The sequence below is a fragment of the Neopsephotus bourkii genome, unplaced genomic scaffold (assembly GCF_033783945.1).
Source record: "Neopsephotus bourkii isolate Nb327-2 ecotype Australia unplaced genomic scaffold, CSIRO-AGI_Nbou_v1 NB_549, whole genome shotgun sequence".
NCBI lineage: Eukaryota > Metazoa > Chordata > Aves > Psittaciformes > Psittacidae > Neopsephotus > Neopsephotus bourkii.
The window spans coordinates 1,239,868-1,267,316 of NW_026901050.1; the positions used below are offsets into that span (position 1 = coordinate 1,239,868).

A 27,449-nucleotide genomic window follows, 5' to 3' on the forward strand; every position below is an offset into this window, starting at 1 on the left:
CTTCCACCCAAAGAAGCAAGAAAACCTAGGTCTAATACATCTACTAATTAGTGCAATACACAGACACTAACATAACTTTTCAAATGCACAGAAAAACTGTAGATTGTTTGACAAAGTAAAAAACCAAAGTTGACTTTTGACAAAAGATCTGAAACTCTGCCAGACTTACTTAGGAAACCACCAAACTTGTGCGTCCTCCCCCCAAAAAAACAATTCTTACAAGAGCTCCAAGATTGCTAGATTGAAAAGCAAAGTCTTTAAGTAATAATCAGAACAAGCACACTACCAAAAAAACACATACGAACTATTAACGTGAGAATTGGGAGTTCTATAGCTCTAGATATGTTAAACAAAACAGTATTTTAAATTAACATAGACATACTTCCCCTTTAAATTTCTTCAAGAAATGCTGCCAAGAATGATTTAAATGTCATAAATCACCTTTCTCCAGACAGCCTTGTATCTCAGGACATAATCCCTCTACAGGTTGTTCTTTATTCCCCAGCACACAATTTGGGGAAAATGTTACAATTGTTCCCTTTGCCTTAAGATGCTCTCTATGAGACTTAAAGCTCCCTCAAACCTATCATACTCCTACCATGCAACAGTGAGGAAGTTACAGCCTTAACCCACTGGGCTAAAGCTCTACTTCAGATTTTCCAACGTTTGTTTCCAGGTTTGGAAACAAACGTTGGAAAAGATATTATACCTTTACTGAGTATCTGTTGCTTAAAGATGATTTGCTTCAGGGCTTGCTTGAAGACAGTTTGAACACATGTATGTACATAATTCACTGTACAACACCGCCGATGCAACATTATCTCTGTGAAGCTCAACTTGCTGACGTGTTAACCAGGGCATTTCTCACATTTCAAATGCCTTCAAATGCCAGTTATGCAGCCGTTTGCTCTTTCAAAGCACAGCGCAGGGTACCTCAATCCCCAATTTGTTAAAGAGGCAACAAAGAACTCACCAAACTCAAACTTCCCCCCCCACACACCGGTTCTTCCCGACTTCAGGGGCCTGGTCTTAAACTGCTCAAATATTTCATTTGTTTAATGTCTTTTTTTTTTTTAAATTTCTTTCCCTTAATGCCACAGAGCTCCCAGGAAAAGGATGCGGTGGCTTGCCAGAGATAAAAAATAGAATACTGCAGCACAGATAGCCATCATCGCTACTTAAACTTGAACTCTGCAAAAAGGAGGGAAGAAGCTTACATATTTTTCTTCTCTCCCCACTGAATCTTGTATTTCCTTTGACAAAGTTGCATTCACAAGACTGACAATTACAAAATCATGTTTTATTTAATCAATCTATTACAGAAGCTACTGAAAAACTCAGTGATGCTTACTCAGGCAATGAATGACTGGGCAGGAAATGCTGCAAGGAACTGCCACACACCTCCTCCTTCATCCATAAAGTGCCATGTAACTATATATAGCCATGTCTCAGCACCTCAGTGTTCCTCTTGTAAGAACTTTTGCTGAGACTCTCTTCCCGAGCAACTCAGCACCAAACTCTTCCTATTTGGAAAGGTCCTCAAAGACTAATGAATGCAGTGGCTGCATTTCTTATGTGTCACTAGCTGGAAATAGATTCAGAAAAGAAATACAACAGAACTGACAAGCCATTTTTTCATGTTCTGTTTGTAGTCTGTATTTTTAGACTGATGGTATTTTCCCTTGTTACTGTACAAGATGTGCGAGTGATTGAACAATGCAATATAAGCAAATAAAGCAGAAGTGTTTTCATCCACATATGCAATATGGACAACCGATGATCGGTATTTGAAGTTCTGAAATGTTTATTTAGGAATAAAGTGTGTAAAATCTTTAGATTACATTTTAAAAAGTTAACAAACTTTGTCTCAACAACTAGTACACGGAAATAATTCCAGGAATGATCTTTGCAGAAATTAGGAAGATCACAGGTTTAAATTACTGAGAATAACCAGCAGTCCTACTGTAATTAAATCCTATTTAATTACAGGCTAGTATTAGCATAAGAAGTTTTTCTTTCCTAAATGATCTACTTTTTATCTAAAGATGATGATCATGGAAGTACCCAGAGTGCCAAGCAGAAATTCTCAGACTACACTGCAGAATGAACAAGAGGAGAAGATTTTCGTCAGAAAAATACGTGAACATTCAGAAGGAAACACAAAAAAAGTCTGTAAAGGAAAAGACAATTTGAGAGATAAATTGGAGCAATCAGTATTAAATATCTAAGACAATTTCCTATTGAAAACTTTACTGCTTCAGTAATAAAGAATAAGACTTTACTGGGAGAAAGCTTCTTACTTATAAGCTAAATGCATTTTAGATCTATAGAAGAGTGAAAAAAAAAACACCTGAGTGGGACAGGACTGGAATACCTTTTGAGCAGCCACAGTGATGCTTCAACAGCAGTTTTTTATTTTTATTGTTTAAAACAAAATAACCAAACAAAAAAATCCATGCACCAAAACAAAACAAACACCCCTTTCCCCCATTAGAAAAACCACATGGAGATACACTGGCCACAGAAGGGGAGGAAAACCACAATCAAGTCAAAGCCAATCTCCAGAACTTTGCTGTCTTGTCAATATAAGAAGTCTGTTTTCTTTCATAACTTCATAGTTTCTGCCGCAACCCAGCCATCACCTCCTCAAGTTTCAGACTGCTGCACAAGGTTCTCTGACTCCCTGAGCTACTGAAAGCTATTACCATTTCTTAAGTCAGCTCCATTTTCCTTCTCAGTGAGCATCAGGGCTACTTTTTTTCACAACAACTGACTGTTACTGCTGCCAGAAGGAAGTTAGGACAGCTCAAAACAGCAGCCAACACCACTGTCAAAAGAAGAGGAAGCAGCCGAAAGATACAGCCAGTGTAAAAGGAGCCCCTGTGAAATGCCCTTGGCATGTGGATACATCTGCAACCCAAACAAAGGGAGCTTCATGCGGCTGTTATAGCTTTTCATTAGCTGAGCTGCGTGACTGTCACTGCATGTACTTTAATAGTTGGATAGCTTCAGAATTAGATGAAAAACACAGGTAGAGTGGAGTTACCACTGAAGAGTCTTTACTATCCTCCAAAATCCGTTATTACTGTAATCATAGTTTTCCAGCATCAGCACAATTCTTACATTTTCCAGCTGACCCAGAGGAAAGCACAGCAAAAACTCATGGGCTGCCAATCCTTAATGAGAGTGAGTTTGACAACAGATTCATGCTGGGCTCCACACAGTGAAAATTTTGGGCTAAATAAACAGGAATGTGTTGTTAGTATATAAGTACCAATGCAATACACTAACTAAAACTATTCAGAACAAAACAGCAGATAATTCAGATGTTTATTTTCATGAACTGCACTGATTCCAGTGAAAACAGTAACAGCCTGCATGGTATTTTAAAGAAAACACACATACAAACATGAATCAAAAGAAAACATTCTGGAATCATGTCCTGCTCCTCACGTGTCTCTTGCCTGCAGAACAGACTCTGATGGCATTAGAAGAAAGCATAGGACAAAGAAAGAATAACCTTTTATAAAGCTAGAGGCCTCCTCAGAACAGCTCACATGCAGAAATTAACTGGGTTTGATTTTTTTAATCAGAACTTCTTGGAAAGAACAAAAAGTTGGACATTCAGTTAATTCTTAATTATTTTACTTTTCTACTTCTCAGTAGTTTGCCATCAATTATTTACACAATTAAAGTCACAGAATCGTAGAATGATAGAATGGTTTGGGTTGGAAGGGACCTTAAAGATCATCTGCTCCCTGACACGGGCAGGGACACCTTCTCCTAGACCAGGTTGCTCCAAGCCCAGTCCAACCTGGACATGAACACTGACATGGATGGGGCAGCCATAGCTTCTCCGGGCATCATGTTCCAGTGTCTCACTACTCTCTTAATAAGGAATGCCTTCCTTGTATCTAATCTGAATCTACCCTGTTTCAGCTTAAGACCATCCCCTCTTGTCCTATCACTACATCCCCTTGTAGTAAGTCAGTGCAATTATGCAAAGTAGACAGATGTGTTTGTGCACAGGGATGCAGAGTTGTCCATATATCATAAAAATAGAACTGTGATGTGTTACGACTCTTTACAGTCATACAAGAGAAAATGCTTCTAAAATGATGATTCTCAAGTGACTAAAACTTAAACATTTCACCAATCTGTATACTATAAACAAGCATCTTCATGCCTCTTACTTATTTTTCACCTCCTTACCTAACAAATTTAGGAATGCTAATTGCTTATCTAGGTACAATCTAAGAGGGAGATGTGATTTGAATACTTAGACTTCCACAGACCACAGTGGTATGACAATTTGCTGGCAAGATATTCACATCCTCAGGGGACAAGTTTATTAGTGTTCAGAGAAGATCAGTGTTTCAAGATGAAAAACAAAAGGCAATCTAAATGCCCCAGCCCCAAACTGAAGTCACCGAAGCAATTTTCTTTGCTGTTCAGAGTCTGTATAAAAACCATCACCTTCAGGTCCCTTGCCCAGGTAAAAGGCTACCATAGGAGAGGTCACAGGGCAACCTTGAGGTTTGGTGCAAATATATCTCAAGAATTCAAAAACTAAGCTAAGTATGCTTGTAAGACTGAAAACTTATTCCACAAGAGTTGGCAAAAAAGGCTGAATCGGTTCTATCTTCAGAATGTGCAACAGGGGTTGCTTAAGTCTGTAGCAAAGTAATATACTGTAACAGCAACATATGGTCCAAAATACATACTTGAAAGCAACGTGGACCCCTGGACTGGGATGGAAAAGACGTTCCAATCAAATTAAAAAAGCCCTACGTCTAAGTAACAAAGGATACACACTTTTTAATAGAGAATGAGGAAGAATAATGCAAAACCAGTGGAAAGATTAATATTGACTTCAGTCATTTTGAGATCCAGTTTGAAGAAAGAATAAAAAAGGCAAAGCAAAGAGTCTTCGTAGTATAGCCTGCACAACAGGAAAACTATAAAGTGGTTCCCGATACCATTCCAGCAAAGCTCTATTAGAGAATATTACAAATTGCAAAGCCAGGCTCCCACAATGTGAGAAATGCTAGGATGAAAGTATTCTAATTCATTCCCTTGTGTACATATATTACAATAGGGCAGTTAAAGCTAAATATAAAATTTTTACATGGAAACTTACTGCACAGAGGAGATTGCTGTTCAGAAATGTTATTTATTCAACAAACTATTTTTTTATTGTTCAAAAAGTGGTCTTGCAACATGGCAAGTGTTCTTCAAACCCTGCTCTGGTAACAGATGTTCTTTATTTTCTCCCTAATGCTCATCTATTAGGACAAAATGTAACATTATATATCTGTCTCAAAGGAGATATTTGATTTCCAGCTGAAACACAATAGATGAATTTTCCCTATCTTTATGAAATGGAGAGGATAAATACACTAATCCTCTGTGCCCCATCTTCCAATTGAGAGAATTTAAAGAAAGATCTTGGCTTGTGCATTCCGAGACACCTAGACCTGATTTCTCAGAGAAGCAGCTGGTGCAGCACTTCAGACACAGCTGTGAGCGCTCACACTTCACAGACCTCAAAGATTTTAAATCCAGCATTCAGAAATGAGGAAGACTAAATTGGTAGCTGCTTTATAAAGAGTCTGGTTTAATCTGCTTGCCTAAGATCACAGCTTGCAAGCAGGTAATACACAAATCAGCAGCCAAGTACAGCACAGCCTTTCAAATTCAACAGCCTTAACATGTAGACATCACTTTCTCATCCTGCAATTAAACGCCCCTCTTCATTCACATACAGATGCATCAATAACTGGCATCTGTGCCTCCTTCGCTTTACCACCCCAATTCATTCCCAAGCACACCCCCTCCCTGTGAAATTCATGAGGCTGTGCTTTTACAGCAAGGCACAAACACATAACCGAAGTCTGCAGCACAGCACATAAGCAAAGGTTAGATTGATATTGCCTATATAATCCACAGCTTTGGAAGCTCTTGATTTTGCAACTATTCATGTTGTTTTGTGTAAGTAACATTTATTTAATAAAAATCAAGATTTATCTGAGATATATCAATGCCTCCCAGTCTTCTTGAAAAATCTACAGACACAGCATCACCCCACAACCTCTCCATCACACAACAGCTCAACTCTGGACTATTCATACAGCCCTAATTCTTAGTTATTCACTTCCCTCCTTTGTTCTCCCATTTTTGTCACAGTTATACTCAGGCTATGTGCCCAAATAGCACTGTGTACCTTCCTTCCCTTACTGCCATCCCCCAATCAGGATCTTGTTTCATTAATATCTGAACTAGAATCTTGCTCCTTCCATATGCCCTTTGTCCATGAGAGGTATTTTCTTCCAACTGCAGTTCTGGTAACTGGACTCTGTTCACCTAAACAGGTCAGAAGCTCCACTCCTGAAAGTACCTGACTACAACTTTTGTTTGTAACATGGCCAGTTGTTTGGGGATTTCACTTGGTTTTGTTTTAAATCACTGTGAAAACTGAAACAAAAAGAAATATCCTTGCAAAATCCACGATCTCTCTTCAGAAGAATGGGGTCTGTGTATTTTCAAGAGTCACCAGAACTTGTTTTTTTCTTGACAGGGAAAGCCAGCACCTTCTCAGTAACACAGGTGAAATTTTCTCAACAAGTTATGACTATAGAATACTTCCATGAAAAAAAAACCCAAACAAAACACCACCATAATGTGATTCTAATTAATTATAACTAAATATTATTATATAGAGTAAATATATGTAATGAGAAAATTGTATCTTGCTAAATTATAAAAAAATTCAACTGGGCCAAGCAATGTCAACTGAAACTATGGAGTGACACCTACAACCTTTAAAATAGTGTTTCCTTAAAGCAAAATTTATTTAAGGTTCATGGAGAGGATAGCGATGGGGTGTTGAAATAGCCAGCTTTGCACAGGTAAGGTGCACCATTAAGCAGACTGAAGATTGAAGTAGTTCTATGGGGCTGTTACAAGTTTTAATCTTTCTGTTTAACCTTAAATCTCCATATCACAAATCCAGCCTCAAGCTATCTGATAGGCAGATTTATCCATACCAGTCATGAACTTCTGCTTACAAGTTTTTGGGCTAGTTTCTTGGTTTTCTACCTTTTTTTTTTTTTAAGTATATTGTTTTACAAAACTTGCACTTTGTCTTAGTATAATTAAATAGGAAAAGAGATGTGAGATTTCAAAATACTCAGCTGTTCCTGATTCTATTCTGTGCAGTTAAGCCAACAGCAAAGGATACTTAAAAATAATACAATCAACTCTGGATGTCATCCTCTATGTTCAATTTTATCTTTCTGAAAACAAAAGCAATGCTAGTAAAATCTACCTATAACAAACTATAATGTCTTTAGACTAAACTACCTAAAGCTGATCAAGCTACAAATAAAGATAGCTGTGATAAAGGTTTCTACAAAGAAATATTTTAGAGCAGAACTATACAGTATTGTAAAACACTGATAAGTTTTGAACCCAAAATTCCAGTACAAACATCTTTAATTTCTATTACATTAAGTATCTCAATAAATGCTAAACAGTCTAAGATGTACATAAATATTGCTTTGAATGTGCATAGAGTTATTTTTTTTCCCATTAACAGGAACAGAACATACCAGATAAAATAAGTAGTTCAATAATTTCTGCATCTCCCAGATAGGCAGCAGCATGTAAAGGGGTCCTTTTCTCATTATCCTGTGGTAAGAGGGGGGAAAAAAGGTTTTATTTAAAATAAAAAAGTATGTTTTAGCATTCTCTATGAGTTATGAAAAGACACTGTATAAAAGGTTATCTTCCAAATACTGTACAATTTATATTCTAGAAAACAATTACGCTAAAGACTTTAGTCCTGTTAACTAAGACCAGCATGCTTCTCCCTTAGGAATGACTAATACCTACCCATTCAACTAATGTTTTCCTGACATACACAGATCAACCCATCAGTTAGAAATCACCATTTACTTGTCTCTAGAGACAGGAACTTCAGGCTGAACTACACCTTAGAAACCGTGTGTCACTTTCATACGCAACAATTAGTGAGAAACATTTTCTGTGGGAAGTTTAAAGTTAGGTTCAGCAGTTACTTTTCTAAACCTAAACCAGAAGCTGGAGTGAGCAGGGGCAAAAATACCTAAATCCAATTTCAACTGGTTTGTTTACGGTAAATACCAAAAGAAGGTAGATATGCAATTTATTTCGCAGAAAGAAAGCAAGTTAGACCCGGCACTACGGATCAGTTCTGGCTGATCTAAGGTCCTTTGAAAGTACAAGCAGGGAACTTACTTAGTCATACACAATACATACTAAGATTCACTTCTGAAAGAGTAGCACAAAACACTCCTCAGTTCTTTCAGTATCAGTGCCAATTTCTCTGAACTAATTTACAGCTTAATCAAAAGATCACTTTCATATCACAGCAAGTGATTAAACTGGACAAGAACCGACCAGTTTGCTCTCTAAGGGAAGACTGATGAGAAAAGGCAGACCATCAATCAGCATCCTGGTTCTGGCCTAAGCTCTGCTTAGATGGCTAATGTTGCAAATACACTGGGGGTGAGGGATCAAGGTTATAAACAGCAAGAATTTTAAGTCACAAGACATTCCTATTAATTCCACTGTTGATTCACAGCTACAGCAAAATTAATGCACATTTTAATTGACATTTTATTGTGAAGAGCATTGCTCTCCCTTGCCAAAGTACCCTTCTTCAGTGAATCCCTACTTGAGAGCTGGGAGCATACAAGATGGAAATTAAAGCTAATCTCAGGAGAGATCTGATAGTGAAACTGGAGCTGAGACCCAAGAAGTCACTTCTAAAACATAATATGCAATTTCAGAACTTCAACATTCAGTTCCATGTACCACAATCCCTAGCGCCAAAGAACTACTCCCTGGTTAGTATCTGCTCAGATAACATCAAAGTTACACAGTCACCATTTTATCAGTGTTTCCTAACATAATTTTCTAAATTACACACAAGTAATCCCAAATTGAGCAGCACAAAGCTGACACTGATGCACCCAGAATGAGAAATCTGTACTATGTATCACTAACACCACATAATGCCTCACAGTACCAATTACTTGCCAGCATGTCTCAATTGCAGATTACACATTTGTGACAAAAAGACAGCCCCTGGCACCAAGGACTTGCTATCTAGGGGAAAAAAGGAAATAAAAAATAAAGACACAGGCAGGAAGCACAAGTGAAAAAGTAATACACATATTAAACTTGCTACCCAGCCCAAAGGCAATTACGAGCTGCCAGCAATGAGAATCAGTTTTCATTCCTCTAGTCTGGAGAAGTAGAGTGACTACAGCTAGCTAACATTTTGCAACCCCTTTTAAACCTTTTTGATAATGCTAACCAGCCTATAACCTATAAAAGTAAGGAAGAAGCAGAAACAAGTATGATATTATACTGGCTGCAATTTCACTGCAGAATTTGAGAAAACGAGATGGGTGATGAGTTTGTCCCTCCATAGAGAAAGTATCTGCTCAGGAACACAAGAACTGCATTCCCTGCTTAAAGGGCAAAACCTCACTATTATAAAAATAGTAATCATATTTATTGTAGTGTTGGTTTGGCTTTTTTGTTTGGTTGTTGGTTTGTTGTTTGGTTTGGGGTTTTTTTGATGTCTAAGTGACAGAAGTCACACAAGTAACCAGTTTGATACAACTTCTCATAAATCATTCAATCAAATGGTGGGGAGAAGGGAGCTGTTTGTCTCGAAAAACACTGATCACCAAACACCAAATATATTTTCCTGAAACATCCATGGTCTGAATTTCTGGCAAATTCAAGCCACGCTTCTCCAAAAATCCAAGCTCTACGAACAGAAACTTGAGCACTCTGAAACCACCAAGATACAAATATGAAAGCAGCTCTAACACAAGCAACGTAGTCACGGAATTGTTAAGGCTAGAAAAGACCTTTACAATCTCTGAGTCCAACCATTTCCACTCCAGCACTCCCATGTTTCCAAGCTGTTTCCAGTCATGCAAATCTTTCTGTTAATGCTGCTCTTAACTGACAGCCTGAAAATACTCAAACCCAACTCCCAGTTCTGCAGCAGGGAGTACAAACTGGGAGTGTAGGAATGCAGGAGGCTGGTGGATCAGGGTATGCCTGCTGGGATGCTCACAGCTTGTTGTCTTCTGGGTCAGCTCCAGAGACTGGTATTTCAACAATCCCAAGCCCAAGGGTCTCTACTGACCACAAGTATTCTGCATGCCAAGGATGCTTTAACATAAGCCCTTCCCCCCCCTCCCCCCCTCCCCCCCCAGTTTCACAACTGGCATTTTCTGATGCTTCCAAACAATTCTTTTTAAATTTAACTTCTGTGAGAAAGTTTTTGGTTTAGTTAAAAAACCTGTTTTCCAGAACTTCTTACAAAAGCAGAAACAGAAACGCTGCATTCAGCAGGCCATCGGCAGTGTGCATAAGTCTTTTATTTCACTAAAAGAAAATCCTAATTTTGGTCCATCTGAAGTTTTACATTTTATTGGTGAACTTTAATAAATTAAATCTGAGAAAAATTACAGAGATTTCTGTATTTTAAATGCCACTAAAGAACTGCTATACAGACCAACTACCTTTTACTGAAGAACAGTGACGATTTGATGAACAAACTTGATCTGCAAATACAGAGAACTCCATATAAAGCATTACAGTAAAGAATGCTAATCAAGCTTTAAGTTTTAACAAGCAACCTTGGAAGCAGACATCTTGCAGCGCTGATATATCATACACTCATAGAATGGCTGGGGTTGGAAAGGACCTTAAGATCATCTAGTTCCAAGCCCCCTGCCATGGGCAAGGACACCTCACACTAGACCGTACTAATATAAATATTGGTCCAAGTGTTGTTCCTTTCATTTCATAACTTAAATGGCACTAAAAGAAACATTCCAATAGAGAAGCAGTTTTGTACATTAAAGGCACTGTTACACAAAATGTAAAATCTAGCACTGTTGGTACTATTTAATTCCAAATATCACAGCATTACTGCAGTATTTGACCATACAGAAAAGCAAGTGTTGTGCCATCTTAATTTTCCAGTTCAAAAACCTGCAAGGCAAATGGGACTATTGCAACTCTAAATTGGCTGTAAAGCTCTTATAAGAAACACATCACCCTAATTGCATTAGGCAGGTTTTACACAGCTGAATGAGAATGTTGGCATTCCAGTAGAAACAACAAAAAAAAATATATTCCTAATAGGGAATGCCAAATTTTAATTCCAGGTATTGGTCACTGGTGTCAATACACTAAAAAAAGCAATAAAAGGCCTGGGTCCTTAAGAAATCAGTTTTCAGAATGGCAGTTCTGAAAAACCCCATCATCATATTTATATGCACCTTTGAACTGCATTACATAACAAACATATAATCCTTCCATTCGCAGTACTTCTATTTCTCAGGTTTTCAAAACATTTCATCTACATAGGGGTTTCTATAAGGATTACACCATGAGAAATACATAGGAGGGTTATGACTCTGTTAAAACCGAATGTGGAATAAAGCGACAGGATAGTGGTGCTACAAGATTCTTCTGAACAAACCTAACCTAGAAAGAGGATAATGCCACCTCTGTTTCATTCTACCTAAAACATGGGGTTTAATTGTTTCACTGTTTATTTCATGGATCAAAATTTCTACAATGTCTTCTTAACCGTTAATAACCATTAGTTTAGTCTATGGCTAATTCAAACATGCAGCATTCAAATCTACCTCTTTTTAAAGTAGTAAGTATCCTTTGAATTACAGTAATTTATTCCTGGTTTGGGTTCTATCTCAGCAATCGATTTAGACTAACTACACACAACTATAGAGAGCTTTAAGGAACCAGATGCCTTTAAAGGCAGATCTCTTATCCTGCACATATCCAGTAAGACTGCCATAACCTGATTATGCTTTCTTCATGAGCACATTAGACTATAACTTCAATTTGCCCTTGACTGATCAGAAATCTCTGAATTAAAGTACTTTTTGGAGAAGCATGAATGCAACATCCCCCTTCATAAAAACCCTTCTTTATGCAATCTGCTCTTCAAAACCAAATTTTGCAGTAACACTTTAAAAGCTCTCATTATTTCATGATCACACTTACAAAATACCATTTAATAAGTGTTTTCTGCTGCATCACTTGTCAGCTGCCTGCTTCAATACCATCTGTTCTGTTTCTTCAGAAATCAACCCTAAATACACAATTCTAAATTTTGAAAGAGTTAAAATGCCAACATATCCTGTAATAGCTTTAATAAACTTTCCTTGCAAGTTAAACTATTTTTAAATGTAACACTTCATACAGTGTATTTTTCAGTTAGGCTAGAGAAATAGGACTATTAAACCAGCATGATTTGTAACTCCTGAGTTCAAAGATAACATATACTTCTGATTCTTTTGAGTGTCCAAAACCACAGAGGTCTCACCCAGCACGAAGCCCCAGTGTCACACTTGAGAGTCACTAGAACACTGAATTTTATTTGCAGGTTTTGCTACGGATTTGAGAATTATCATTTCGTAAGGTAGAAAAACTTGCACTGAATTTGTTTGTTTTTTAAATTAACATATTTAAATATGTGGTTTTAACGTTCCAACTTTAAACTTCACAAAAGTTTAGGTTAGGTATGTAATTCTGTAACTGAGGCCACTACCTCTTTGGAAGTGCCTTACCACAATGTGCTTATACGTATCTTAATTAGATACCTTATACGTATCTTAATTAGAACCTGAAAATTAATTGTATGATTGTCAACTTAAAGTAGCAGAAAAAGACTAAATATCAGGCTTTCAAAACTTTTAAATCTGTGACTAATTCATTTTGTATCCCTACCTTGAGTGTAATTAATCTGGTATTTCTTTGGATCCTCCCCCCCAGTGTTTCTTAATTACATGAACATCACATTGTCAAAAAATGAAATTATAACTAATGTCAACTAACATAATTTTGAGAAGCACAGTTCTATTTTCTAACCATATTTCAAATTGAAGACGCAGCTCTAAGAGCAAGCCTAGCAAGCTACAATACTAGTCTTTTGCATGCTTAAAACCAGGAGGAAAGCATGCTATTAACCACAAAAATAACACATATAACCACAAAGTATCCTTTGAAGGCAGGCAGATACATTGCAGTTGACATGAAGAGATCTGTCAGCCTGACACCATTAATTACTGAACTAATGATCATAGTACTGTTTGCATAAACACTTGTACTGCATTTGAAAGAAAAAAGGGGGAATGGCTTTAAACTGAAAGACAGCAGATTTAGATTAGATATTAGGAAGAAATTCTTCACTGTTAGGGTGGTGAGGCACTGGCACAGGTTGCCCAGAGAAGCTGTGGATGCTCCATCCCAGAATTGCTCATGACCAGGCTGGATGGGCCTTCGAGCAACCTGCTATACTGGAAGGTGTACCTGCCCATGGCAGAGAGGTTGGAACTGCATGATCTTTAAGTCCTTTCCAACCCAAACCATTCTATGATTTTTAATTTCCACCAGTATGACTTTATCACTACACATTACATTTCAGGGCATATCCTTTTCATGCCATTTATTAGGACAGAGCAAACCTACACACTTTCAAGCAATCACAAAAAAAAGAGAGGAGGAATCTGCCCTCTTGCTTATTACAACAGCAGTAACCAGTGACTCTAGAGACCTTGTCTTGCAGAAGTGTCATCAGCGGCAAGGGTGACTTCAGCTGTAATCTCTAAACCTGAGTGTTGTTCATAGTTAAGATCTTCAGCACCAACTTAACAGTGCACGCTCTTTGACTTGATTCTAGATAATAATAATAAAAACGGTCATACTGTAGGTTAAACCACTAAATCATTTACTTTTGAGTGCCACTGTAGCTTGTGGAGACCTTAAAAAACTATATGCTAGTGATACGTATGCAGCAGAAAATAAGAGGTAAGTCACAGGAGAACTGCAAAGCAACCTTCAAAAAGGTCACAAGAACGTTATTTTATGAAAGACCAGAAGTTTATACGAACATACAAACATCACTCTAAGTGTGCATGTCCCTTAAGAGCACAAGCTTACAGTTTTTTTGAATTGCCACAAGAAAAAACATCCTAAAAATCCTGAAACAAGGTAATTTTTAGTGGATCTGCACTGGCACACAAAGCAAGGGGTAAGCACTCTACTTTTAGGATGTTAGAAGAAAAGACTATGACTATACAATTGCAATGGAGGCACTGACTCTCCTCTTCAAAACTTCGTTTTCAACTCAAAATCAATCTCTCAGCAACCGCAAATGGACAAACCAGAGGTGTTCAGGTTCTGCATATGAACACATTTCAGAGCCAAGACAGACATTTAACTTGCTCCTGGGTGAATGGGCAAAAGGAGGAACCCATGCTGAGTGGCATTAAAAACTACAGAACTGGACAAACTTTTTGTTCTGATTTTGTCACTAACTGCTGTGATAAAAGGCTAAGAAATCTGGCAATATAAATCTTCTGAGCTATATCCACATTTCCATCATAGGAAATGAATGAACAAGAACAGCAGAATGAACTCAGGTCAGGAAGCCTGCATCCATGGGACAGGAAGGTATCTGCCATGATGAGAGTTTTCGGGGCAAAAAAAGGTAAGTATCACAGATACATCTTTATATGGAGTTTTAGAGACTGTAACAATGGTGACCAACTAATGCACTTCATAACAGGACAGCTGTCCATTCCTTTTCAGGTTATTGGAGCATCCCAGACAATCACGTCTTCCCTAACATGAAGTGTATTTGGAGTCTTACAGGAAAACAGCTGGTCAAACATATGAGTTTTACCTTTACCTAGAGGAGAGCAGAACGACAGTGCCTGTCTCGCATCATTCCATGTTACAAGACACAAAGATATATGGGAATCCCCATGAAGGAGGAGGCAGGGAAGAATTCATGTTGCATGACTGCTGTCTGGACATCTTCTGCAGTCTCAAGAGCATCCTCATTTATTCTGATGCCTCCAGACATTTTTTATACCGAATTTCTGCAACTGAATTTGCTGTTCACAGAACAGTCCCAGAATCCATGGAAAATAATTTACTTTCTACTTAGCTAATGATTATTTGATTCTACTCATAGAAGAAAACTAAACTGATGAAAAACTCTATCCTCACTGAACCATTACCCACAATTCATACACAAACTAAAAAAAAAAAGCTCATTAAAAGTTTGGCTCCTTTCTAAAATGCCTGAAGAGTCAAGTAATCTGGTGGGAACCACTAAAACTAAGTCTGCAGAGAAAAAAACATCAAGCATTCATATGTATATATTGTAGTGACATATTCTATTTGAATACTTACTTATATTCAACCACATTTATTAAAACTTCCTTTTTAAGAACAAGTAAGATAGCTCAGTTGTGTCTTTCCAGTATTTTTGAAGTAACACCTGGAAATACCTTTAATAAAAATTACACAAATAATATCAAGAGTTCAAGTTACATGAGCAAACATCAGATGCCAAAGTGCTCTTGTCCAAAAGGCAGTCTGGTCTTTAATACTGGCACTATTGACAACTCGACAGGAAGAGGATGTGAGAAAATCTGCTGGTTTACCTTTCATTGAATCCCAAAACTTAATGTCCATAGCAACTTGTAATCTTGACCGTGAGTTAGTACTACACAAGTAAGACTGATGAAAAAGAAAACTGAAATTCAGAAGAACTGATATTGTTCAATAACACTATCCTGAGTATCTTTTAACAAAATTAACTCCTCAAATGCTGTTGTATGTCAAGAGCATTAGGCACGAAACACCATTCAATTGTGACTCTCTGAAACTCTGCCTGCTTAAAAGAGGGGCACAAAGGCAAGACACACACAAAAAAAAAGTCACATTTAGCACAACAAACAGCTACTGAGCTTCAACTCCATCTACAAATATGATTGCTCTGACCCCACAGCCAGCTAAACTCTCAATCAGAGAATCAGAGTAAAAATTTCTCATGTAGAAGATAAACACTCAAAAAATCCTAAGCTATTTTGACATAGTTAAGATGTTTAAACAGTGAGTTATGAGCATGCCTTGTTCTCAAGCAAGCCATTTTGGAATACGAGATCTTAAAAATTATGCTGTTTTACTAAGACAGACAAAATTTTGTCAAATACATGCCGTTTTTTTATTTGGCTACTGGAAGACCTTTATTTTTGTCTGCCAATGGCAAGAGAACAGAAGTTAAATCTCCTACTTTTGTTAGAAGTTATGTTACTTCTGAAGGTCAAAAATTACCAATAACAACACATATGAGGGACAAGAGGTGTTGAGGTATTCTGGTTGACACTGCAGCTTTATTTCTCACAACCAGAGGTACACAGCAAGGAGACTGAGACTTGTAGTGAGTATTTCAGGAGACCTATTTTGAAACAACCGAGCATCTGTGTATCCTTCTACTTCCAAGTAATTAACCTCAAAAACATCTCTCAATTTTTTTCTCTCTGAAACTACTACTTAGGGTGCTTGTTGGAAACACACATCTTCTCATACCCTTTAATCTTGATGCTCCATGGAGGTTCTGTAACGCTGCTGTCACTGTTGCAATTCTCATTGGTCAGGTTTTCAAACTTGTGTACAGAACAAGCACAGCTTGTAAGAAAAGCTGACCCTAGGTGTCTATTCTACAAAAAGATCTATGTAACTTCTTTTGCACAAATTATAAAGGCTAGGACTCCTTGTGAGTGATCTCAAGCATTGGAAAAGGACCTGAATAACTAAGCAGGTTTATGCCAGTTGCAATCTTTCACTGCAGGATCCAACATCAAGAATTTGTCCCATTTATCACCAAGAAAGGCTACTGAATTCTTGCCCAATACTTGGAACAAATAAAGAGCTATTTGCTACCCTTTGATAAGAGCAACTTGATCTCACAGTGCAGCTGAAACATTTCATGTGTATTTTCCTTCTTCTAACTCAGGAATTAGAACAATTTTTAGGGTCAAGACTATTTATTAATATACCAGATCATTTGGGGGGTGGAGAGGGGGCAGGGGTGACAACAAAAAACCCTCATCATTAAAACTTAAAAAATACCCACCCACAAACCTCTGTAGCATTTTTAACTATTCTGTGTTTAAACAAAAAGGATACAATAATATCTCATTAAAAAAACCTTTCCCTTGGCTTTACCCTTCCTGAATAGCAAGTAAATGATTTGTAAACATTTACCTGGCATGTATAGCGGAAGCAAATCCCAGCTTTTAATCAGAATGCAGTTGCTGGTAAGAAAAATAATAAATAATAACCCTGAAACTGTTTCTGAGAAACACAAAGCAGTAAAAGAGAGGACTTCCCATAATGAGAGTACAGTGATGTGGAGCACATCTACATAACCCAGCCTATGCTTGCAGAGCGGGATGAACAAGGGACAGTGACTGCCTCGTCTTACCCTGTCATCTATTCTGTAACAGTTGAGGACACAAATAAGAGAAGATGCCAAGAGAGAAAACAGTACAATACAGGCTCTGTTTATTCTCCAGTGAAAGATCACACCACACTAGGTAAGGTATGCACATCTCCACCACAATTTAAATCCACCACATAATGTTTGGGCCCATGACACTTCTGTTCAGAAAAAGTGGGGTTTCTGCATTTTTCATTGCAAAGCCTACTGCTAGAGTGACAATCCTACACCTGCCTGATATAAGCCAGGTATTATTTTCACTAACTGCATTGTCTTGGTGACAGGAAAAGATGTATGTGTTTTATGTTATCACATCTTCTTGGAGCAAGCTAAAACATTATGTTTAATAGCTTCATAATGGTCATCTGGCCGCAATATGCAAAGTCCTGCTTAGAGATCCTTGAAGTACCCTGATCCTCTGACTCATACTAGCAGACAACACAATCTGTGCTAATACAGAGACAAATTGTTAGGCAAGAAAATCTATTCTGAAGAATGAGAGTTAAAAAATCCTTCTACCACACAGTGTCTGCAATACAAAACAAAAAGTCCCCTCACTGATCAGAAAAGAAACCCAACAGAAAGCCTCTGCCAGAACAGAACAAAACTCCTCCAAAACTGCTGGTAAGCACAGATCAAAGTATTTTACTTGCACTATTCCTTAAGCAAAGTGGATAGGGGATAAGCCTAGATACATGTCATTATAGGAAGAGCTAGCAGCAACTACAACAGCAGGACATTTGCACTCCTTTGAGACAATATGCCAGCATAATGTAGTTGATTTATAAGTTACCATAATCACAAACATACATAACTAGTATTTCATGCAAATAAAATCTGAAATTAATTAATGATAAGGAGGAGCCATAATAAAGCAGGATTTTTATAAAAAGACTGAAAAGAGAACAGAATTTCATTGCTTTTGGAGACAGAAAGGTACAGGCTGATGATATCACAGGCCTGAGAAATTCCCCCTCAAACTTCATATTACAGACAGACACTGTATCTGAACTTATCAAGAACCCAGAGAACCCCTCATTGTAATGAGCTTCCAGTTCATGTGTTCTTAGACACGACACCAGCATGAGCCTTTCTAGGTTCTACAATCACTGAGACTCAACAAGAGACTTCCCTACAACATGTAGTAGTAAACGAGAAACACTTTCTTTTCCAAGTTTTTGATGTACATCCATCCTTTATTAGAGTAAATTTAAGGAACTTAAAAAGGTTTTTCTGCCTTGCATAGTGTCTGTGTACAAGAAGTGAAGAAAATTATTAGTGAAGAAAGTGATGGTGTTTACTGATAGTGTGTTAGGTATTCCATAGTAGATACAGCAAGACGGCTTTAACCACTTGCAAAGTGGAGAAATTCTCTTGTTCAAAGGTATGCATTAAGAGTTTTCACCCAGAAAGTTACTGCAAATAATCAGTGAATTCAAATCCTATCTTGCTGTTACTGGCAATGCATTCTTTACAGACCGTGTCAATGTTGGAAGTTAACACACATTAACTCCACTGAGCTTTTTTCTTCTCTCTCCTCTTTCAGCGGGGATGTTCTGTTCTCAAATACCAATCCTTTGCACGACAGGCACAGCAACTGCCAGGAGTAACCCCAGTAAGCTCTTAGCTATTCAAGACCTCGCCTCTAGCTTGTTTGGTAAAAGCAGCAGGAAATGCAGAACTTCAATTATGCTTTGAAGGTTACAGTCTTTAGTAATAATCACTAAAAGTAGTATGGCAAATCAGGCATGATCTACAAAATCATTACCGCTAAGAATCACACTGGAGACTCAGACACAAAATCTTTGACACACATTTAAATTTGGTCTAAGTATCCACGGTTTTGTACATCAATGCCAATTTTTTCAGTGTTAAAGAAATAACAATGACTGAAACAAAACCTGTCTGTCAAATCCCCAATTACTGTAAAACAAGTTCAGTGCGCAGCCAATACGGTAAAACACCACCATGCAGATATCCAAGCTTGTTTGCCCCGTTTAGCAAACAGTATAACCATAGCATAGTACCCAGCAAGCTTACTAGACCTGATGAAAAGGAGGATATATTAGCCTGAGAAGCAGACCACACTAATATTAATTCACACGATGTCTCTAAGGAATCTCTCTCATTACCTGTACAATGCAGCACACCAAGTAACCACATTCTTCAGAGAGTCCTAACCTTTGCAATGGTAACTTTTTGAGAGAGAAGGGAATCCAGAAAATTCACCATACCAAGTAGCAACTTCCTGATGATAGTCAGACTATCACATAATTCTGCTGAAGTTTTGTTTTATCACTAAAAACAGACACTCAATACATCTGAAAATATCATTTGCACAGGCTAAATACAGTGTTATCAACATGAAGCAAGGAATTATTCCTCTTTGGACTGGCAAGTTTCCCTCATTAAGAGTTTCAATTCTGAAGAAAAATGCCTAATTATACAAAATTGTATTTAAAGCACTCTGAATCTGTTTCTACGCCAGAAGAGGAACTCAACACCATTTGGACACACTTGATATTGAAGCTGAAAAACATGATTCACTCTAAACCACTTAAAAGGAAATAAGACATCTGATTATTCATTACAGATGACATGCTTGAAAAAACATTCCACAGTAATGAACAGGAAATCCACCACTTTTAAAGTTCAATAACAGTAAATAACTGCTATATTATGAATTGAAACCTTTGATTAGCTGGGGGATACTCTTCACAATATACAACTTGCAGCAAGTTTCCACAAAACTCAGAAGAATTAGGTCCCCAAAGCCCCACTTCTGGAATGAGTCAGGCTTCAGATACATGGATCAAACAGCCTTGTAACAGATGCTTTAGAAGTAGAAGCAGCTTTCCTATAGGAAAAGCTTCCCCACATTTCTTGCAGCAAAGCTTCTTCCTATCCCTTCAGATACATAACATGAATATTCATCTTTTTAAGAACTGACTTAGTTCTTTACCAAAATAACCCCTGGACATTCCCATATGGTAGTGCTGAACTGTATCTACTCCCTTAAAAATACCTCATTAAAACTTCAGCATGTTTGGTGGCAAGATGTTGTACAAGCTAACTCTCTATCTTGTTAATAAAACACCAAACAGATTTGCCCGTGATAGTCACATAATGTTCTGAAAAACAATTCCGAGACCTTCTTGCTCACAAGACACTTCAGCACCACATTAAGACTGATGTACAGCTCCAAGTTCTGAGCAGGTGGAACCTGCTCCCGTCTGCACAGGATTACAAACTGCCATAAAATAGGATAGGATTCTTCACAGTGTTTTCCTGCTGTTCTTCAAATGTAAAGAATTTTCAATGAAATGAACACTTTATAAAGCAGGAGAGCCTTAGGACTCATCATTTCACCAGGCTGCTCACACAGGAAATGGGGGCTCCTGTTAGTGCTGGAAACATTTAAGAGAATTTTGGAATTCCATAAGCAAGCAGGGCAGAGAAGATGAGCGCTACCATCAGTCCTCCAGACTACATACTATTTTCATCTCTCCCATACATACAAAAAATGCATTTATATATACCTCATGCAAAATGAAAACTTACCAAATTAAATAAAGCCATTAACTGTAAAAATGGCCAAGCCTGTTTTGTGATTTATGCCCATCCCGACTCCACCTGCTCCCTGTGAGGTCTCACTGCCCCTCACTTGCCCAATATATCTGACTCTCTGCTCCAGCACCTGAAGCTGGGCTCCAGGCAGGGGCTGCCAGGCAGGAACTGCTGCACTATGTCAAGGCCTGTGCTTCTCATGGATGTTATTTTATTGAAGGGATTCTCATTATTAGTATTTGTTTATACATGAATATTTTATTTCTTCTCTGACCTCCTACAGTTGTTTCAAAGGGGTGTTCTTACTGTCAATTCATTACATGTTTTGTGTCATTAGCATCTGATAAGCTACCATACTTTGTGAAATATACGATTATAGACACGTTTTATATATAACTTGTCTGTGTATCTATGTAGGCACACACATGTACATATGTGTCTTTTCAATATGTAGTTCTTATGTGGAGGGAAAAATCACACCAAGTCATTGTGTTTGATAATCCAATGGATGAAACTGGATTAAAATTACTAGTACCAAATTAGAATTGTAATTCATCCTATGTTCTTGTCATATTGAAAAGTCTTTCAAACTCACAAACACCTGTAATTTTATCCCTTAAATCTGCTACATTCTAAACTGGAAATAAAACCAGATCACAAATAATGTTCAACCAAGCACAAACCTTCTTAGTGGGGAAAAAAAACAACCCAAACCAACAAAGAAACCCCCCAAAACCAACACGAAAGTTGAAAAGAATTTTAAATTGACAAATAATTTGGAAAATTAACAAACAGTTTTAAAACTATCTTTCCTTGATAAAACCTGAAGCTATAATGCATCACATCAGCCACAACTAACACATTCTAAAATATGGGAAATGAAAATTTGCCCTCATTCCAAATCTCCCTGAGAAAAAAAAAGAAGTGTTCTCAGCAGTGGAGAACATGCAAATATTTCTCTGTACTTTATTAACACATCAAAAGTCATGTTGCTGTGATTACAGACTCAAGATATTACAACATTTTTGGAGAGAAGGTCTTAAATTTAAGATTGTTTTAAATAGGTCCAAACTGTGCATTCCTCCAAGGCATTATTACAGCTACACATTCACATTGTCAGTCTAGACAGTTCAAGTTACAATAATTACAGTGTCTCCTTATTAAATGTTTGCCTGCAATTGGAAATTAGCAAAGACCCATTAAAAAAAAAGTACTTATTTTTTAAAAGTATTGCTCAAGAAAGGCATGCTTCATATCCTGACCTATTCACATAGGAACTAAACCAAATGAATAAATAAACTGTGCTCTTCAGAATATCTTACTGTTTTCTGGATGCCTTCTGAATTCCTCCCTCACATTTACATCAGCAAACCAGAAGTGAAGAGCGCTGACTGCACAGTCTGTCCTGCCAGGGAATACAGTAAGAGACTGCTCCACACTACCAAATACGTTAGTGCAAGTTTTTGTTGCCAACTCCAGCTGCCAACACAAAAAAGTCCTGCAAATAGTCTATGCTGCCTGCAGAATCATGACAAAATAGCTACTAAGACTGGGTCCAATGCACGCCTGGGACAAACAGACTCGCTGGCAAACACGTAATCGCTCACCTCTTCAGGAGCAGCTTGAAGAGTTAAAAACTGCATGATTCCTGCTTAGCCTTTGCTACATTATGCTGGTTTTTAACTCCTATTTATCCTCACCAGTTCAGATACCAAAGCCACATGGTAGCTTTGCTCTGACTGCCAAAAGCTTTATCTAATAACAAGAAGTGTTACAGATTAATTGGCCTGGAAAATTATTTCCCTGCAAGCATTCTCCGGGTTTACCAAACCACAAACAGTTACAAAACATCACAACCCTTTTTTCTGATCAATAGTTTCAGTATTCCCAAAGCGCAAAGGAGTAGGATTTGTCACGCCTGCATTCCCATTGCATTCACCTGTCCCATGAAAATCTCTGTGCAAAACTATCAAAGCTAACTACAGTGTTTTCAAAGCTATTTCGACTCCCTGTTAAAAAAAAGCCTCCCTGAACCCCCCCCAAAAGCACAGAAACATGGTATTGCAGAGGAACCACCACTATTTGAAAGGCATTATGTATTAACCTCCTCTGAGCACTAACTTCCAGTTGTCCCAACCAGCAAATTCTTACACAAACATGACTCGTTACAAAAGACACTGATTAAAACAAAAAGAAAGGTATAATTCAAACAATTAATGCAAAGTAATTAAAGCAGAAAGAGGTTTTTAGAAGCATAGGTATGTCAAACAAAAGTGAGTTTATATCTGTAGCTGCATGCATGCACACCTTTTATCAAAAACAACAATAAAACATATCCACATTACTCACTGGTCAAAAAACTGGCCACAGAAAGATTACATAAGGGTAAAAATATTCCTAAAGATTACTTTTACTTTGTTAGACATTAAGGCTTTTTGTTTATTTGTAAGGTTCTGGACATACAGAGCTATTTCAAGGCAATTGCTGAATTAGGCAGCAATTAGTTTTCCACATAATGATATATGTATAAAATTCTTTTAATATATGAAATAAGTACTGAATGTATTTGTATGATCAGAACATTGAATGTTCCATATTTCAGCCAAGTAATTCAGGATTCCCTGTTCTAGACTGCATTCTCAAGTCTGCAGAAAAAAACCCAGTAACCCACAAGGTTAAGATGAAAGCCAGGAGCTCACACACTCACTACCAGTTTTTGTCCCACTTAACCTCTTTCAGGACTTGGCATCACAAACAATCCTTCTCGGTTTTTTAAATCATGCTCTAATTTTCATTATTCATTCCTGAATTTCTAGGATATTTGAAACTCTCAGTAACCTATTTCTCCTTGTACCCACACCCAATGCTGTATGTGAAGTCCTAGACTTGTCACCAAACCAACAAACCTATTTTGTTCTCTTTCAGTATATGCAATGACCTCCAGAGTAAAATAAGCTAAAACATCATCAGGAAATCAAATAAGATGTTATCTCTTACCCTAGACCAACATCAAGAAATATTCTCCTAGCACACAAATAACACTAAGAAGTTACCCAAACTTTGGCAGGGCTGGGAATGGAGCCCACATCTTTACTACAACAGCCAGCAGACAGCAACCCTATTGCTCAATATAATAGATTCAAATAATTACGCTTACTCTCCTATTTGTACCTGGCACTTTGGTGCTACCAAATCACACCTCTTGTAAGTGCCAGGAGCAAAATTCATTGTTTATAGGCAATAGTTTATCATTATCTAGTCCAGGTGGGGTAAGGAGGGCAGACAGGATTGTTTGGTTTTATGGTTTTGTTTTCTTTTCCTTTCTTCCCAAAATAGCAGCACAGGTGAGCTTTTTTTTTTTTTTGGGTTACTTACTATAGAAAAAAGCTGTGCTGAATGGCAAGTAGTTCAGACTAGAAATCGTACAGATAACCCTGATTCCAACAGTCCTCACTCAGTACAGTATGCAGAATTTCACTTTCCCATCTTATTATGCTGGAAGAAACCACACCAACTCTCATACAAAGCAGCTTTAAAATATGTTTTGTAGTTTATATTTATTTTAATCTCACAAAGCACAATGAGCAGTAAGATATAGGTGTTTTGTGTTTAATCTACGTTTCACATATGTCAACATCACTATCTTAAATAGGAGCAGTGAGAACTGTCCAACACTGGAGGAGATCTGTGTGGTTTGAGGATTCCTCCAAATAGAACACTTGTTTGGCTTAGCATAAGATCAAGGGGCACATTGACACCAGTTCCAGAGAGGATCAGATGTTCACCCCCTCAGCTAAGATCAAATGCAATCAGGTTATAAAAACTGCATATTGGGTTACCTGAAGTATCACTTTTCATGGCAAGAAATATTATCCTAATAGGTCTAGGAGGAGGACAGATTGTTCTGATTTTGAACAATCATTTCAACAGTCAGATAGGAAACCTTTAAACTACTTTTAACAGTAAGCTTGTATGCCCTCCACAGAATTATATGACCAGTAAGTAGGTGAGATGAAATATTCCGTTTTTCATGATCATTTAAACTGAGCTTACATCCTAAAAGTTTTGGTTATGAATGGAAATAGCAGTTTGCAACAGTAACAGGTCTCCAACTCTGAAAAACAAACAAATCCTGACATAAAAAAGGCAATGCTGAAATAATTCAGTTAGCTGAAACTAACTGCTGAAAAGTATGTAACATTCAAACCAGCCATACTAATCTAATTAGCAAGAGCAGGAAATGTTGACGAACCCCATTAACTGATAAGATATCAAATGTGTCAGTTATGACACAAGGTCTTCCTTACTGCCAAGTCTCAAAAAGCTCAGGATGGTATGAAGAAATAGTAATAAATGACATACATATATATACATTCACACAGAGAGCGTAGCAAGAGCCATGCATAAAACAGAAACTACACCAGGCTTGACATATGTGGTAGGTGTGATTTAAGTCTGATCCATGAAACAAAAGCAGTTACTGTTTCTCAAGCTTTCTTGGGGAAGGTGGGAGGAGATGGGGACAACCCCTTCCCCTCCATTTTTCCATTAATGGAAGCCTCAAGAGACTTCACTTTCCAAATAATGTATCTGCACAAAGTTCCTATAAACCAGTTACGTCTATAAAGATGCTGCCCCCTTCCAACTTGCAGAGAAGGTTAAGCCTTTCTGAACCACCATTTAAGCAGCTAGGGATACCCTCCATTAGCTCCTTCTTCTCAAAAGATTACAACTGCAGGGTGGAATACAATGCATACTTTCTAAATCTAGACTGAGACAGTGACTCAAGAAGTCTGGTGTGGCATGAACAGAGAACAATCTTCTTCCTGAAAAAGCCTGTTTGCTATCAGTACGTCATCTTACAGTCGCACACAGCAACTCATGCTATGAAAAGCTGCCTATCTCAGAATCTTTCTAAATATAATGCTATGGTAGAAGACATCATCTGTTTTAGGAATAATGCTCCAATACAGCCCAACCAGGGTGCAATCATTAGATACTACCATAATATCTAACAGTTACCACTGGCTAGCTTTAAAAAGACAAATGTACAAACTCAGCTCCCTTAGCTTTGAAAGACTGAGCCAACTGCAATTAATGTTAATGGTAACATGCCCTGGAAATAAATAGGTAAAAGAAGCTCAATGATAACAGAAGGAAAAAAACACCCACATTTCATCAAGACACTAACAACTTCTCTAGATGAATGTCACCGTCACAACAAAGACCTACAACAGCTCTATCTTCAGTTCACTACCAGGCAAAAGTAATTTGCAGAACCCTGGTAGGTCTCCAGTTGCAGAGTCCAACCCATGCTCTGGGGACAGGAGAAAGGAAGGAATCTCAGCTATTAGAATACAAACTGCAAAATAATTAGTTGCTCCTGAGAGGGGGAAATGACTCTGCAGAGGCATTGGAGGGAACGGCTCCAGAATTCAAACAACTGCACTGAAGCACTTGGATAACAAAGTGGAAAAAATCTAACATATACACTGCTCTAATATAATCCACAACTGTCAAAGCAGTTTATCAGAGTCCTTCTCTTTATTAGGAAATATACATAACCACTTCATTTTATTCACTTTTTCCCTCCTGTCCACACCAATTTATAACATGTAACTAAGGGGAAAATTCTGGATCTAGAATATGTAAGGACATACAATCTCCAGCCAAGTATATACAGCAAATGGAAACCTAAGGAAAAGAACAAAACACAGAGGCAGACATAAAGAAAAAACCCACTAGGCAGTTTACTTTGTATCTACCAAATAATGGGTGAATTTAGGTACTCCTTTAGTTCCAACAGCATTTGAAGGGATACACGTGAATGTAATATTAAATACTGTAGTAGGACTAGAAGTGCCATGGTAGGAAGGAGTAGTCACACATGATGAAGCATCTGCCCAAGCTGAACAAGGTGGCTGCATATCTGTACTGGGTAGATTCTAAACACACCTTAGGTGTTTCTAGCCTAAGATGGACACGCATTCTGTTAAAGGGACATGTGTCCGCAGAACGGAATAATCACCTCCAGGGTTTTCATTTTCTATCTACAGCATTTTTCTTCACTGTTCACTACCTGTTAGTCTGAAGTAATCACCTTCAAAGACATCAAACAACTGTCTGCTTTCCTATTTAAGCACATCTGCTGACTTTGTCTTTATAGGCAGCTATTTGACAAAACTTGAGATAAAACAGACAACAAACCCAAACCACTACCGCACACATACTGAAGTCTAGCAGAGGCTTTTGTAATAGATAATCAGAAAAAACAGAGAGATACTAACCTAACTTTGTTCACAGGGACTATAGCTATGAATGCTAAATCTGACTTACACATGAAGGAACAAAAATGAAACAATACAGACTAACCATCTTTCAAAAATAAAAATGGCAACATGACCAGAGTGAACATATGAGAAGCCTGGAAAGATATGCAACTGATAATCTGCTGTTCAGTTATGAGAGCAAGTCTTTTGATACT

At 37.7% G+C, this 27,449-nt stretch overlaps 1 protein-coding gene across 5 annotated transcripts in view; it reads right to left on the bottom strand.

The window, feature by feature from the left end:
- The window catches only part of ANKRD28 (ankyrin repeat domain 28), a 119,003-nt gene that overhangs the window by 47,190 nt on the left and 44,364 nt on the right, over nt 1-27,449 (bottom strand). For all 5 annotated transcript variants that reach the window (XR_009725082.1, XR_009725083.1, XM_061351036.1 and 2 more), the window contains exon 3: nt 7,611-7,689. Coding sequence is in view for 2 of the 5 variants with exons in the window: in XM_061351036.1 (XP_061207020.1) it covers nt 7,611-7,689 (79 nt within the window). In the remaining 3 variants the exon portion in view is untranslated. The remainder of the gene's footprint in view (nt 1-7,610; nt 7,690-27,449) is intronic.